At 41.8% G+C, this 16,323-nt stretch overlaps 1 protein-coding gene, 1 long non-coding RNA gene and 1 pseudogene across 2 annotated transcripts; 2 read left to right on the plus strand and 1 right to left on the minus strand.

The window, feature by feature from the left end:
* Positions 1–5,800: 5,800 nt before the first annotated feature.
* LOC112898570 lies at positions 5,801–6,509 on the plus strand. Its single transcript, XR_003229853.1, has 3 exons — positions 5,801–5,956; positions 6,073–6,208; positions 6,440–6,509. It is a non-coding gene; the product is annotated as an uncharacterized LOC112898570 (long non-coding RNA).
* A 2,008-nt stretch (positions 6,510–8,517) lies between these two features.
* On the plus strand, positions 8,518–10,993 carry LOC112898569 (ubiquitin carboxyl-terminal hydrolase MINDY-1-like). The gene is made up of 12 exons (XM_025966905.1): positions 8,518–8,656; positions 8,852–8,970; positions 9,057–9,154; positions 9,230–9,317; positions 9,430–9,604; positions 9,702–9,750; positions 9,835–9,916; positions 10,006–10,089; positions 10,263–10,331; positions 10,416–10,697; positions 10,772–10,874; positions 10,953–10,993. The coding sequence occupies exons 1-12, from the start codon at positions 8,524–8,526 to the stop codon at positions 10,991–10,993; spliced, it is 1,323 nt and encodes a 440-aa protein (XP_025822690.1). The 5' UTR covers positions 8,518–8,523.
* A 3,711-nt stretch (positions 10,994–14,704) lies between these two features.
* On the minus strand, positions 14,705–16,007 carry LOC112898066 (annotated as a pseudogene).
* Positions 16,008–16,323: the final 316 nt, after the last annotated feature.

Consider the following 16,323-nt stretch of genomic DNA (forward strand, 5'->3'; position numbering starts at 1 on the left):
GAATTGGACGAATTGTCCGACGCAGAGTCGTCCCACCTCAGAAAAGGCTTTTGTTAGGCCAAGGTTCGACAACACTAGCTTCATCACCCAACCTCAGAAGACACTCCGTCAATTCTCAGCCCGGTCCGGCAGCCATATCCCTACTGGACTGAACACCGACCAATGCAATGAAGGCTTTGAGCTGAAGAGTGGGCTTGTCAACATGGTCCAAGCAAATCCTTTCTGTGGTAAGGCATCAGAGGATGCCAACGCTAATCTTCTGAACTTCCTGGAAGTGAGCAGCACAATCAACTCCAAAGGCACTACAATGGAACTCAGCTCTATTGGCCTTTTCTTTGTTCCTGACATGCTGGGCCACTTGGAACCTTGACTTGCTCCCCGTAGCTCTGACATGCTTGATGGCTTTTGTTTGATCCCACTGTTGGCTTCTCCTCTGTCGGCTTCTACCTTAGGCATGGATGAATTAGAAAACCCTCTTCATCAGCTGTACCTAGTGAACGTGTACCAGCCGATAGTCAAACATAATAGCTGATGAATTAATCTCCTGGCTGCTTTTACGTGTAGTACTTTTTGTTAATCCCTAATGTGATTGCTGAAAGCTCTGAAAGAGTCAATCCATCGGTCATCTGGGCTCCTATTGTTTAATCAGCACACAGCCGATCAACAAAAGTTCAAAGCTGAGTTACAGGATTCCGACGACCATTGGCTTACTACTTCCATCGGCTATCTGACCATGTGCATCACCACTCTTAATTCCAATGACCATAACTGCTAAATGTTGCTTTGACTCTTGCAGTAAATCAGTGAGAAAGGTAGGCAGCTAATGTCAGCTGTTCAGTAACCGATAAATGCCAAATGGCACTTAAGCTGATATGAGTCGTATGGGAGCTTCGATGCTCATCAACATTCTTTGGCTGCTAAATCCGACTAGAGGTATATTTTATTCCACCAGCCGTTAATCTTCCTCAGGCAAGAGAATTTTATTGGAAACTTGTGAGCTAAAATGCTTTTCTTACCCTTGCCACGATCATTAATAATAACTGGACCCTTGGAGATTGTATCGCCGGTGGTCGTGTCATGCCTGCCCCACTGTCGTGACGGACTGATATACCATGGCTCTCAAGCTTCTCTCCCTCATCGTCACCATTGTCTCCCCCGTCGAAGGCGAGAACGGCGTCGACAGCATTAGGCAATTTAATTTCTCCTCTGTAAATGCACTATGGCACGTCTTCCAAGCCAAGATAGAAGGAAGTTCATCATCGGCTTCCGATACAAAGACGTATTAGTGTTGGACCATAAGCTTCTGATAAAAGGCAATCCCACTAATGACCATGGCAGCCGATTCTTCTCTTCTTGGTAATAATCATCGGCTGTAACATGAATCCAACAACGACAGAAGATTCCAAAACTTGCCCTCCTGAGAAGATAACCAAGCTGATGCATGGTTTGCCAATTATGAGCACGAAGTGGTAAAGCTTAACACTTTTGGAATTTCGAATATTATTTGGCCGATCTGTTCTTAAATAGATCAGCTTTTGCTAATCCAGATGGTTCTCCAACTCATCGGCTGCACTTTGCATTGACAGCATCCGTCACCCTGACCACTGGCTGTATTATTATCTTTATCGGCCGCCCCGTTATCGATGGAATTACATCAAAAATTTTCTGAGTTATCAACAGCCATCTCTGTCATCTCGAGAGTATGATTCAGCAACATTCACTGCGGGTCATCGATTCCAAATCCCTATTGCTGGTAAAGCCTATCGATCCTTGTACAATATTCCCAGCTCTTATCTTTTATGTAACTTGATCGGTCGAGATACTTCTGATGTCCAGTTACATTATCGGCCATTGGACTAATATTGCTTAGAGCATGGTCTTTAGTCGCCGATACATCATTAGTTGTGTCGTTGTCGAAGTATGCCCACTTGGAGTGAATAGCCGATTCAACGGCTACACCGTTGCATCGGCTATTCTTGTTGGAATATTATATTAATTTGAATTAACACCCACGAGCCGATGAATACTCTTACAGCCGACAAACTCGATACAGCTGACGCAGATGCTTGTTTATCTGAATGAAAATGTGAGCTTTTATCTAAGGTCTCGCTATGAATCCGATAGATACATCGACTATCCCATAGTAATTATTGGCACATCGTTCCTAAATGACTGACATTAGGAAGCATGGCATATCTTTATGTTCCACTGGGCGTGCCAAAAATATGTTGACGCAAAAAACCGGCAATCAGCTTCCTGCGTGACCCCACACGAGGACCTGGGAGATTTGCTTTCCTCCGGCGTAGGCTCCAAGATAGCTTCGCATAGGTGCAAGGCGTGCCAATCAGTTTGACCATTCAACTGACAAGGTGTGTAGTGATGTTGTATCGGCCAATTAATAGAATCATAATGCTGAGCTGATACAACACTTTGACAAATAAGATATATGAAGATCTGTCGGCAGAAAATAGAATTGAAGTACACAGAGCCGATGATCAATGGCCGATGCGATAGTTAAGCATGTATGCGTCCATCGGCTGTTTGAATAGAATTAACAAACTGAGCAATCGCCAAACAAATAAATCATCATAAATAGAGCTAGCAAACTGATGACAATTAATCTAGCGTCACCACCAGTCGGATCGGACCTAACCGAAATAGCACTGGCAGCCGGGCGGTAAACTTAAAAGCCACTAGCCGATGAATCTAAATGCGGCGAGATAAAAGTTCGGTAAAAACTCATCAGAGGCGAAGAATAAGAAACCGTCGGCTAATGGGAACTAATATGATGATTTCATCAATGAAATAAATAATTTGCTAACAGCTAAGCAACAGATTCAAGAAATATAAGCTGATAGATCTAAATAAGTCTAAGATAACTGTGACTCTATCAAATCTAGCAAGAGATCGAACGATGTAGCCTTACAAGACATGATAGAAATCGATAACTGGTAGATGAACTAGACGAGATTATAGCGATGCGCCGGTAATCAAAACCTAGAGCACCTGATGATGACGATGCTTGCAAGAGAACCGGAGGTCAAGGCGATGCAGCCATGTTCACTGAAGAAGACGCCAAGTAGCAACATTACTCCTACTCCTAGGGTCTGGCGTGAGAGGTGAAAAGGCAAATTGAAAAGATAAATTGTGTTGTATTGATCGAGAGATGATTTGTATGATGGACGGGGGTACATATTTATATCCTAGACATCCTAGCCGATCATGCACACCAAACCTGCTAAAGAAGAAATTTCTAAACAAGCTAATATTAAGATACATGGACTCTAATTTCCTTTGTGTAGAATCCTCCTCGATTAAGCATCTTTCCGATCCATCCATGCCAATACTGATCCACATGCGTGATTAACCCGGACTGTTTCCTCGTGACCCATGCAAGGCAAACAAACACACATGCTGTATCCTTCCTTCTTTATTCAGGCTCCATTTGGTTCCGATTCCGGCAGCGGATTCGCTCCCAAAAAATCCGCTTTGCAACCAAAGGGCTTCCACGGCTGCAGCGATTTTCTGGAATCCACCGATCCCCGCAAGCGTGAGGACGCAGCGACCCGGAGGGCGGATTCTACCGATTCGCGCCCAACAATTACCCGCGTTGCCACTGCCAAGTCGTAACGGTTCGGTTCTTTTCTTTTCTTCCATCTCCCGTGCGCCTCCTCCCCTGCCCTCTCCCTCTGCCCCCCAACACGCCCCCGCCGCCGCCCGCCCCCCGGGCCGCCCCCGACGCGGCCCCCGCCGCCGCCCGCCGCCCCCCGACGCGCCTCCCTGCCGCGGCGCCCGCAGCCGCGCCGGCCGCCGCGCCCCCCGACGCCGCCGAGCTCCCGCCACCGCCCCCACCCCAGACCTCGTGCGCACACCCCCCCGGTCCTCGTGCCGCGCCCGCCCCTCGCCCACTCCTCCGATCCGGATCTAGCGCATGGTCGGGCTCGGCCTCGGCCCAGGCTCCCGCCGCGGCGTCGCTCGGGTCGGAGGTGGCGGTGGGCGACGGGCTCTTCGCGGACTACAAGCCCACGACCGCTTTCATCTTCCCTGGCCAGGTATGTTGAGGCAGAGAGAGCTGTTTTGGCATGTTTCAAAGAGCATACACTGGTTATTCCCAAAGAGCATGATAGCAGAAGTGCCGGAATGCAAGGTTGCTATCGATTCTCACCGATGCTCTCCGCGGCGAGGCCGCCGTCGCTCCTCCGGCTCTGGCCCGTGCGACGTCGGAGGAAGCCCATCCTCCCCGGCCTCCTCGCCGTCGGACGGCGGGCACGGCCTCCGCGCCGCGGAAGCCGAGCACGCGCGCGAGCGCGCGGGAGCCGCAGCTAGGCCCAGGCGCCGCGCCGCTGTTCCCAGGGACCTTGGAAGCATAGAACATGGTTCTGCTTTTCTGCCACTAACGTTCGCGGTCCTCCTCGGCTCCTCGCCGGTCTTCGTTGCCGTCCCTGATCCGTTCTCGCTGTCCTGCTCCGGACTCACAGGTCAGTCCACGCCGCTCTACTTCTGTACTTCCCCGCCTTCGAGTTCGTGGCAAGGTTGTCTTCATCTATTCTATGCTTGATCTGCAGCCCTTGTTTTGCTCGTCGTAGAATCTCTGGTGATGGCGGGAGCTACGCCCAAGACCTCATGGTTCTCACTGGACTGGCCAGTGTATGAGATTCGTGAGACGTTTTCTCCTATCTCGGGGAAAATCAGTACGCCAAGTTGTCATCGACTCCGGTGATCCCCATCGATGATCCCAAGGTGCCCCTCATACATACATGCCTGAACCGGTTCAAGGGGGCCCTTAATGGCACAGGGAGTCATCGAACCTGCTTTTCTTTGAGATGCATTGTTACCAGTTCTGATGATGTGATTGAACACTTCAGAAGCGACACAACTTACCATCGATTTACAGAAATCCTCGGGAGTTGGTCTTCTGGGGACTACTTCAAGGAGGAAGCCATTGGCTTGTTACACAGTCTTCTTAGCAAGGTACAGCTTCGGCTCCCCGTAGTTTCTGTGTAGTCTTGTTTTATGAGTTGTGTTAATAGTGAAAGGTCTGAGTATAGTTTCTGAAATAGGAATTGTGACTTAGTGTTAGTACCAGGGTCTACTTTTATATTTGATATCATGGAAGCATGCTTAAAAGATGACATTTACATCTGCAATTTGAGGGAGCGGTGTTAAGACATAGTGAAAGGTTTGGGTATAGTTTATGAAGTAGGAATTGTGACACATCTACATGTCATTTCAAACTTAGTGTTAGTACCAGGCTCTACTTTTATTTGATATGATGGAAGCATGCTTAAAAGATGACATTTACATCATTGCAATTTGAGGGAGCAGTATTAAGACATGCTTAAAAGTTTCTTTGTGTGTGTACTTCTTTACTATGCAGAAATATGGATTACCAGAATCTAGAATACATGCCACATATTTCAGTGGTGATACATCTTCTGGTTTGAGTCCAGACAATGAATCAAAAACTGCATTGCAGAAATGCATTGGGGAAGAAAGAATCTTACCTTCTATGTCGAAGGTAATGTCTTATCAACTTCTTTTTGAATTTATACGAATATTTATGGACTGTGTTTGAATAATAGGAAGATTTTTGGATGAGCGGTGAAACTGGTCCCTGTGGGCCATCTGTTGGAATTTTCGTTGATGGTTCAAACAACCAAGATGGTGTTAATGGCAAATTTATTGAGATATCCAGGATTGTATTCGTTGAGGTTGTTTTAAGGACTTTTGCATGCATAAATATATGAAGCTTCTTATATTTAATTATTTATGAACTTCTTCTTTTTTTTCCTTCATTTCTTAGTTCAATAGGCAAGCAGATGGCGTATTGAGTCCTTTGCAAGCCAAACATATCATAACAGGGATTAATCTTCAATGTTTGGCTGCCATCCTTCAAAAGAAAGAAAGCCTCTATGAATTAGATGACTATGATAACATAATTGATTGCATCTCTTGTGTAAGTTTTCATGTGCGCTTCAAGTTACCTTTTGTTGCAAATGATAACTAGCTGTGTAATATTATTGATTTCCATGGTCAATGACATGTAATGATGACTTATAAGCATTTATGCAGCGTGCTGGTGAAGAATTTGATAGCTATTCGGGTAAAGTTGGTGAAGCTGATACTGATGGAGTTGATACAGCTTACCGCCTCCTTGCAGATCATATGAGAATGATTTCTGTTACTAATGCTCCTGGTTCTCAGCTTGGTAAGTGTGTTATGTTTCGGTTGGTCACTAATGTTAATAATTACAACATCAGTGTATGGCTTGTATGCTAATTTGTCATGAACAAACGAATAATACAATTATTGATCATTTTGAAGGAATAATCATACGAACATGATTATGGATGACTTGTTACATCAATACTTTCTTTTTTTTCTTGTCATTACATTTTTCCTATTGTGTTAAATTGGTACATGTCTTTATGAATACCAGGGCCTGGACATGAAGGTCGTGAGTATTTCCTTAAGTGTGCTGACAAACTGGCTGTGCAATACTGCCACAAAGTACTTGAGATACTTGAGCAAGATCGCTATGCTGTGTAAGAACAATCACTTTTATTGGAATCTGTGCTTTATTTTTCATGTATTTATACAAAAAAAAGTTTCCTTGTTTACAAAAACTAGTATTTTGAACAATGTGTTCTTACACATTATAAACTTTTAATTTTTAATAAAAATGTTTGTTATAATTCTATTAGAGCAACTCCAGCAGTAGCCCCCAAAACAGGGCCACTACTTTTTATTTGGGTGCTCCCCCACTTTTGGAGGCCCTGTTTTCTGGGCTGAACTCTAGCAGGAGCCCTCAAAACAAAGCCCATATTCTTAATTCCTCTATTTCCTCACACATAGGCCCTGCTTCCTGGGCTGAAATCTGCAAGAAATTTCTTTACCAAGTTACAATCCATTTGTTCTCCTTTCTTCAGCTTCTCCTTTGCTTGCTTCCTACACATAGGCCTTTTACTGCTAGGCATGGAAGAGTCATGGGTTTGGCTCTTTCTACTCTCACCATCTTCTACATCAAACACAACCACTGTTGCTGCTGGTGAATTGCTTTCCCTTGGCCTTTTGTTGTTGAGAGGGGGCAAACTTCTCGCTATGCCTAATCTTCAGACAACAATGAAGGAAAGGAAACCCCTTCTTTCCATCTGCATATGCATTTTGAGCTTCTATTAACTGAAACCAAAGATGCAGCAGCTTAACAAAAATAATGATGCAGCAGCTTAATAGAATCAAAGACGCAGCAGCTTTTAGCAACATTTTTGAGCTTCTAGTAACTGAAATCAAAGATGCAGCACCTAATAATATCAAAGATGCAGCAGCTTGTAGCAACAATGGTGCAGCACCTAATAAAATTCTTACATGTTCCTGGTATGACACTCCACTAGGATGACGATGCTCAACCTCGTCATATAAGCCTTGAAACTTCTGACACTCTTTGTGAATTGTCGCCCCCCTATGCTCAAGAGAACTTGGATTCCTGTCAGATGTAAATTTTCTGTTGGCATGGAAGTTCTCAGAATTCACTTCCAATAGGCCTTGCAGGTTGCTCATTTCAGGTGATAGGATCCAAACTTATGTTCTCCCATGGTTCACATAATTGGATGTCTTCATCCAGAGAGTAGTTGGCAGCACAGATTGCCTTCCTCTTTGGTGCACTAGGTTGACTAGGTAAAATTCCATTGTCATGAATCTCAATTTCGTCGGACATCAACCGTGACCATGCACCTCCCTGTGTGCTCGAAATGACCAGGAAGCAGCGGCCTCAATGTTAGCTTCGAAGGGAGAGTTGCGCATCGCTGGGGATTCGCAGGGGTTGGTGGTCCAGACGAAACTGCCGTTTTGGGCCTGGCCAAGAGCCTACAGGAATGAGGACCGTGACCACACACCTCCCTGTCATCTCATAGTGCACATTTACCACTTCTACCTTTTGCTGTGCGCTTCTTTACTTCAAGTGAAAATAACATTGAAGATGAAACCTGTAAAATATTGATTCTGTGACTGGGTTTAGTCAAATGGGTATAAAATAGTGTACCGTAGATCTCTGGATGACAAGATATAGTCTTTTTTTACTTGACCCACCTGTTTTTGCTTCTGTTAACATTAATGGCAGTGTTTTTTATGTTCCATCTTCCTGTTCTTGTTAGTTCTTGCTAACCTGTCATGCAACTTTTGTTCTGAGTAGGTTAAATACTCACAGTGGGTATATAGAAAGAATACATGTTATCTATTATTGCTACCTGTGAGTTTGAACTCTAATGAATTTATTATCTTCCTTGAACAGTATTGTTTTTACAAGTCTCCTTGATTCTGATTTATGTCCCGAGCTCGGAGGGTACAGAAAAAAGGATCAAATAGAAGAAGATGAAGTGATGATTTACCCAAAAACTATAAGGGAGGTACTATTCTTTTCAAGTTGTGCCTCTTGGATACTGTGGATATTCATTGTTTCATTTGAATAATGTTTTTTGCCAACTTTGCACCCTCCCCAGTTGCAGGATCAGAATTTTGCCATTTGATATGGTAAAGAAGAAAAGGAAGAAAGGTGCCACTTCTGTTGTGTGGTATGCAACAAGAATTATTGAATTTCTTGGTCGGCGCACACCTATTGTCCTCAAGAATAAGAATACACGCTGCTCTCTAGTAGCACTATGTAAGTCAATGTGGCTGAATTTTTAGTTTTTCTCTCTGTATATCTACTTTAGTGGCTTGGCTGGTTACCCAGAATTCATGCTGTTTACATACTTTTACCTTTCGGTGTACAATCCAACAAGTTTATAAATTAATTTGACATTAAATATCATTTGTAGTGTGTTTTCCCTCGTCACTGAACTTATTGGAAATGCAGGTAATGTTCTCCTTCTTGGAGAGAAGATAACTCTCAATTTAGATATCAAGAAGGTGTCTGAGGGCCACCTCATCTATCTTGTCCAGAGTTATCTGTTGTATGGGAATACACAAATGCAGGTATGCAACTGTATAGATGCAATTATTTTGCAAGAATAATGTTCATTAACTCAAAGTTATGCTACTGTCCACTTATTATACTGCAGTTGGAACAAAACTTGGAACTATCAGAGTTCAATAAACAAGTTCTTGGTGTATTGCCGAAGCTCCCGGGCAGCTTGTACTTTGATGTGAAATTTGCTAGGTGACTCATACTGATTTAATTGAGTATTTGTGATTGTCCTTCTCAGAGTCTAATGCTTATGATGTCCTTTTTCAGCTCCTGTGGTTTTGAGCAGACCTTAGAAACTGCACTATTTGGTTGTCTCGGTGTCCCTCTACATCATGGTTGGATGGTTGATCGCCAGGTACCCATTGTACATGAGCTTTTTTAAATATTGGTTCCTTCAATCCATCAACATTTCTGTAAGATTTGAGATCTTTATTGGGGTAAAGGCTGATACTTCGATATTTCATTAGGATGTGGAGTTGGGCTCCTCCATACACAGAAGCTGCTACTTCAGACTTGCAGTAACTCTTGCTATGTATGAATCACTTCTACCCGAGCATCAAAAGTATGATGTTGGGTGTAAAGACGACATGTTCTATTCTGCGCTTGCATTCTCTTCAGCTGAACCAGAAGAGCTTACCGGTTGTAAATTTCTACAACATAAGTGTTCAATTTTTCTGGAGCAAAACAATATTTGCAAGTGATTATTCTGTTACATCTTTTCTTTGTTCCCTAATTTTAGGTGCAAGGATCTCGACTTTTTTGAGGGGCCCTCAGCTAACCCCTTATGGGTAAATGGAAGTTTATATATATGTTCAAGTGTTACTTTTTTTTGTTGCTTTTAAAACTCGATTTATTCATGTCTCTGAGTGCAGATTCTCTTCATTAAAAAATGACCTTGAAGAGAGACAGCCCTCTCTCTTACTTTGGAATGAAACATTACTTACAGTATCTAAGGTGAGTTGATTTGTTCAGAGATAGTGACCCTCCCCTCTTCTTAAAGTGAGCGAACTTTCCTCCTAAAATATATCCCTATTATTTTATAGGTTGAAGACCAAATTTATGTATTGCTGAATGATATTTCCTTGTTGAGTACTCATACCGATGCGGTGTGGGAAAGGTTAAGAGAGGTATGTCGATCTTTTTATGTTACATGTGATCATGATATGTTATGTTGAATAATTTGCTGCTGGTCTTGCATCTGCAACTGCCCAGTGTCAGTCAAGGCCGCAGCTTGATGACTGACTAAGTTTATAGGGTTGAACAGCAATCAAGCTAACTGTTTTTTTGCATGGTTAATTAGGGAAATGATGATGGATATTTTGTTGATCGTAACTTCATGCCTACAAATTCATTGATTCAATCAATACTGGTAAGTTCAGAATGTTGAAGTTCTTGCTCTATTTGATTTTTAGGCATGTTTTGCTAACTCAATGAAATCATGCATTTGATTTAGCCACTAACAAAAAATGAAAGAAAGACGTGGAAGAAAAAAGCGGAGATGGGTCTGAAGGGGCGCTTACTACCCAAGGAGAAAGAGGAGGATAGGAACGATGACAAAAAGGAGGATAGGAACGAGGACAGAGACTATGAGAAGAATGAGGAGAAAGATGATGAGAAGAATGAGGAGAAAGACGATGAGAAGACTGAGGAGAAAGACGATGGGAAGACCGAGGAGAAAGGTGATGGGAAGGCTGAGGAGGAAGATGAGAATATACAGGAGAAAGCAATTATATCTGTAAGTGCAAAACTGCTGGAATGATATCATGTTTTCTTATAAAAAATGCTGCTCCTCAAATCTGTTTCTCACAGGGCATGCGTGGCAACTTGAATATGAGGCCTATTGATTTTTTCGGACGATCTACCCATATTATCCACCAGATAAATGATGGCCCATGCGCCCTAATTGCCGTCTGTAAGTGAAATTGGCTTTACTTTCATTTTTTGTATTATATTTCCTCATGATTTGGATTTATTCTATTTTTTACCACAGGCAATATTCTACTGCTCAAGGGGGACATCTTTTTTGAATGAGATGAAACTGTGGTTTCAATGGATTATCTACTTAATCTTGTCTTCACTCTTATTAGAGAAAGTGCTAAATGCAGGTCCTTTTAAATTTGAATTTTGAATTCGAATTTTTAGTTTCAAATCCTGGTCCTTTTTGCGTATGTATATATGTATGTATTTGTCAATAGGCCTATTCTCCTGAAATACGAAGACAGATATGGGATGTGGCACCAAAATTGGCCGAAGGGTTTGACATGAATGTTGTCTTCAACAGGTGATTGTAGTTCTAGCTTTCCATATTGGTTATCCTTTTGCTTTGTTTTTAGGCTGGCTGCTGGCGTTCTAATATTTGTATTTTTGACATTGCAGAACAGATGGGTTTACGGTGACACCAGAATGGTTGCTTCTGGATTGCTTGGATCTCAATATTCGGCATGGTTGGATTCCCAATGTGGTAAGCAAGTTTATCATGGGCATTGATTATGTTGTTAGTGCAAATTTTCTAATTCAGTGTGCAAGCATTGTATATGACGTGGCCAGCTAATATCATGATACTAATTATTAGGATTTGTTGCCCGGACCCGAAGTACCCGAAGTATCATATGAAAGACTTACTCTGAAATCTCTTGAACCTGGTTGTCCAGATGGTTAGTTTTATTTTTCAGCTACACCTTGTTTGCACAACCTTTTTCATCGCTCTTATTGCTTTTGTTCAATGTTTTTAGCGGAGACAATCAAGAACTTTTTAAATGGACATCAACTTACTCTCATTGGGTAAAATATCTCTATTTTCCTTTTCCTATCTGCAGTATTTTTTTAGTTGGAAACTATTTGTTGTTTGCCACTTGTTAATATTTTAAATAACCATATGCCAATGCTACAGATTGGTTTCCCTACTGGAAGATCTTGGTGAGAATATTCCATGCATTCTGTATTGCCACTATCATTACAGTACTATAGTTAAGGTGAAAACTCAATATTTGTTGTATTTTATTACTTTAGGAGCTATGTTTAGCTGCCTTCTATTTTACTTTTTTGACCCATTTTGATCTTATGCAGGTCAATGGAGTAATATATTCTTTAGTCATTAATATAAATTATTTGAGAACTCCGGCAGTTTGGCAAATGCTTGAGGTATGCTATTCTGTATTTTTCATAATTTCCTTGTGTGGTTGGGATGGACTTGTGACCATTCTTAGCTGTGGCTTGTTAGGTCAACGGTGGTGGAGTATATTTGGACAGCAAGTTTAGACCAATTTATATGTGGCTTGATGCAGCTCCTTCGGTATGGACCAAAAAAATAAATCATTTACTATGTTTGCAAAATCAAATGTATCTGTGCCTGCTATGCTTTGTTGTCATCGTGTCATCTTTTCCTTTTTCATTTCTATTTCTATCTGTGATATATGTAGGCACATCCAAATGCAATTTACTCTCCCCATATGCATGAAATTTTATCTCCCTTGCAAGTCATGTTGCTTTTGTTCTTGTTTCAAAATTCTTTTGCCGTGAAGAATATTAGCGTTACTACAATTGATCATAACAATAAACATTGCATTTTGTGTTGTTCATTATTAAATTATGTGCGCGCTCTCTTCAGGGTTCTTTCTCTGTTCCTGAAACAAGTACCTCCGAAGCATCTACCTCATTCATGAAGCCAGATTCAGAAGGGATTACATCACATGGTGACAGATTGGGTTTGGACAGCTTTACACAGTTGCATTCAGGACCCGATACAGCTCCTTTGGTATGCTTAACATCGACCATCAAATGAATCTTTTGATGCTTTGTTACAATTTTTTTTTACTATGTTACCATCACATTTGATTTGGGATAGATCTTTCTTTTTCACCATTTCTATTTCTACCGGTGATATCTGTATGCTGTATACATACTATCACCGTATACATGAAATCTTATCTTTCTTGCAAGTCATGTCGTGTTTGTTGTTTGAAAGTGCATTTTACATTGAAGAAAAGTATTGTACGATAGGTTGTGTAAATAAGCAATGCATTTTGTCCTCAGGCTGATTTTCTTTTTCAGAGAGATAATCTTCATGCCTCTTGGTTTGTTCCTAAAATAAGGACTCGAAGATCATGTACTAATTCCATGAGACCATATATAGATAAGGATATGTCTAATGAAAAGTCCGTGCCTGGTCCCCAAATTGTTCCTGGAACTAGGGAAATATCACTGGAGGAGTTTGTTCTGATACCTGGTAATGAGTTCTCTAAATCAAGAACTATATTTGCTGGTGGTACTTCCTTAAATGTTGCTGATACCACAAGGACTGGGAGAGTCCTTGGACTAGATGTATTGGAAGATCTTATTTTTTTCTCATGATGTGGGGTTGAGCTGGGATGGGAAGTTCGACTTGAGTACTATATATGTCGTTGATGGAGTCCGTGCAGAAATCCGCGCACCATATTGTGAGAAGTTCTGTGAAAAGGCAAAATTCAATGACTACTTCAGTTACATTTGTAATATTGTTGAGCTATTTAAAATAGAAGGGATTGGTCTTCCTGCTTTTTTCACCCAGTTGGTAAGATTGCTGTCAGATCCTCCCCTCAGACCTTCAGGGTGCAACATAGCTCAACTGGAGGGTTACCGACGTAGACTGCATGGCTTTTGGGATTGTGTATTGACTACCCTTGCGCTGAGGTCCTCATCAGCCAGAAGTGGATTATTTAATGGAATTCGAAGGATACGCCGCTCCGCGCCATTGAGAGTTAGATCTAAGCTGAGAGAGATATTGGCAAGTGCTTAGCTTAAAGGTGACTGGAGAAAGCCAATCGCTGAAACAGGACATCCAGTCCTCAAAAAGGTTTTAGGGTACATCCCTGGTGATGGAAGCGATGAGGAGGCCAAGGAGAAGGAACCTGAAGACAAGAAGTTTGGGTTTTTTACACCTGATAGCAGTGAAGAGGCCAAGGAGAAGGAACCTGAAGACCAGAAGTTTGGGCTTTTTACACGTGATGCTGATAGCTTATCTGATTTTCCAAGATAAGTAAACGAACATGCCAAGTCTAAGGTGAATATTTTTTTCCTTTCTATTTTCTGTTTGTTTTCCTGATTTTCATACCAGAATTATTGCTGTGAAGGAGGATCTGGAACTGGAATGGCGAAAAGGGGTGGTGAAAGAACCTTTTAACAAACTTTCAGAGTTAGAACTTCTGACCTCTCATTATCTTGAAGACGAACTTCCAGTTATCTTGGAAGCATTGCTATAATCTGATGATCTCATGACACATGAGCTCTGGGAATGGTAGGGGCCAATAATTTTTATGGCACTGCCTTAACTTTTAATTTAGTCTAAGTTAGTATTAATCAGACTCTTTACTTCTTGCTTGCTGCAGCTGCTTGGCCTAGTCACCCATCCACTGGTCTAAGCAGCTGCAGTTGCTTAAATATTTTTTTTACATCTCTACAGCTTTTAGAGCGTGTTTGCTTTGAATTCTGAGAACGCTGTCTACGCTAAAAACAAGTTACAGCCAGCATGTTTGAGCAACTTCCAACATATAAGTTGCTCAAACATGCTGGCTGTAACTTGTTTGGATGATGCCTTGAGAAACCTGCCTGTACGAGGCAGTATCAAGCAAGCACAATCAAATGCCAGATGATGCTGCCTGGCGTAGACAGCGTTCTCAGAATTCAAAGCAAACACGCTCTAAAAGCTGTAGAGCTGTAAAAGAAATATTTAAGCAACTGCAGCTGCTTAGACCAGCGGATGGGCGACTAGGCCAAGCAGCTGCAGCAAGCAAGAAGTAAAGAGGTTGATTAATACTAACTTAGACTAAACTAAAAGTTAAGGCAGTGCCATAAAAATTATTGGCCCCTACCATTCCCAGAGCTCATGTGTCACGAGATCATCAGAGCATAGCAATGCTTCCAAGATAACTGGAAGTTCGTCTTCAAGATAATGAGAGGTTAGAAGTTCTAACTCTGAAAGTTTGTTAAAAGGTTCTTTCACCACCCCTTTTCGCCATTCCAGTTCCAAATCCTCCTTCACAGCAATAATTCTGGTATGAAAATCAGGAAAACAAACAGAAAACAAAAAGGAAAAAAATATTCACCTTAGACTTGGCATGTTCATTTACTTGTCTTCAAAAAACAGACAAGCTATCAGCATCACGTGTAAAAAGCCCAAACTTCTTGTCTTCAGGTTCCTTCTCCTTGGCCTCTTCACTGCTATCAGGTGTAAAAAGCCCAAACTTCTTGTCTTCAGGTTCCTTCTCCTTGGCCTCCTCATCGCTTCCATCACCAGGGATGTACTCTAAAACCTTTTTGAGGACTGGATGTCCTGTTTCAGCGATTGGCTTTCTCCAGTCACCTTTAAGCTGAGCACTTGCCAATATCTCTCTCAGCTTAGATCTAACTCTCAATGGCGCGGAGCGGCGTATCCTTCGAATTCCATTAAATAATCCACTTCTGGCCGATGAGGACCTCAGCGCAAGGGTAGTCAATACACAATCCCAAAAGCCATGCAGTCTACGTCGGTAACCCTCCAGTTGAGCTATATTGCACCCTGAAGGTCTGTGGGGAGGATCTGACAGCAATCTTACCAACTAGGTGAAAAAAGCAGGAAGACCAATCCCTTCTATTTTAAATAGCTCAACAATATTACAAATGTAACTGAAGTAGTCATTGAATTTTGCCTTTTCACAGAACTTCTCACAATATGGTGCGCGGATTTCTGCACGGACTCCATCAACGACATATATAGTACTCAAGTCGAACTTCCCATCCCAGCTCAACCCCACATCATGAGAAAAAAATAAGATCTTCCAATACATCTAGTCCAAGGACTCTCCCAGTCCTTGTGGTATCAGCAACATTTAAGGAAGTACCACCAGAAAATATAGTTCTTGATTTAGAGAACTCATTACCAGGTATCAGAATAAACTCCTCCAGTGGTAGTTCCCTAGTTCCAGGAACAATTTGGGGACCAGGCACGGACTTTTCATTAGACATATCCTCATCTGTATATGGCCTCATGGAATTAGTACATGATCTTCGAGTCCTTGTTTTAGGAACAAACCAAGAGGCATGAAGATTATCTCTCTGAAAAAGAAAATCAGCCTGAGGACAAAATGCATTGCTTATTTACACAACCTATCGTACAATACTTTTCTTCAATGTAAAATGCACTTTCAAACAACAAACACGACATGACTTGCAAGAAAGATAAGATTTCATGTATACGGTGATAGTATGTATACAGCATACAGGTATCACCGGTAGAAATAGAAATGGTGAAAAAGAAAGATCTATCACAAATCAAATGTGATGGTAACATAGTAAAAAAAATTGTAACAAAGCATCAAAAGATTCATTTGATGGTCGATGTTAAGCAT

Source organism: Panicum hallii, chromosome 6 (genome assembly GCF_002211085.1).
Source record: "Panicum hallii strain FIL2 chromosome 6, PHallii_v3.1, whole genome shotgun sequence".
NCBI classification, from domain to species: Eukaryota; Viridiplantae; Streptophyta; class Magnoliopsida; order Poales; family Poaceae; genus Panicum; species Panicum hallii.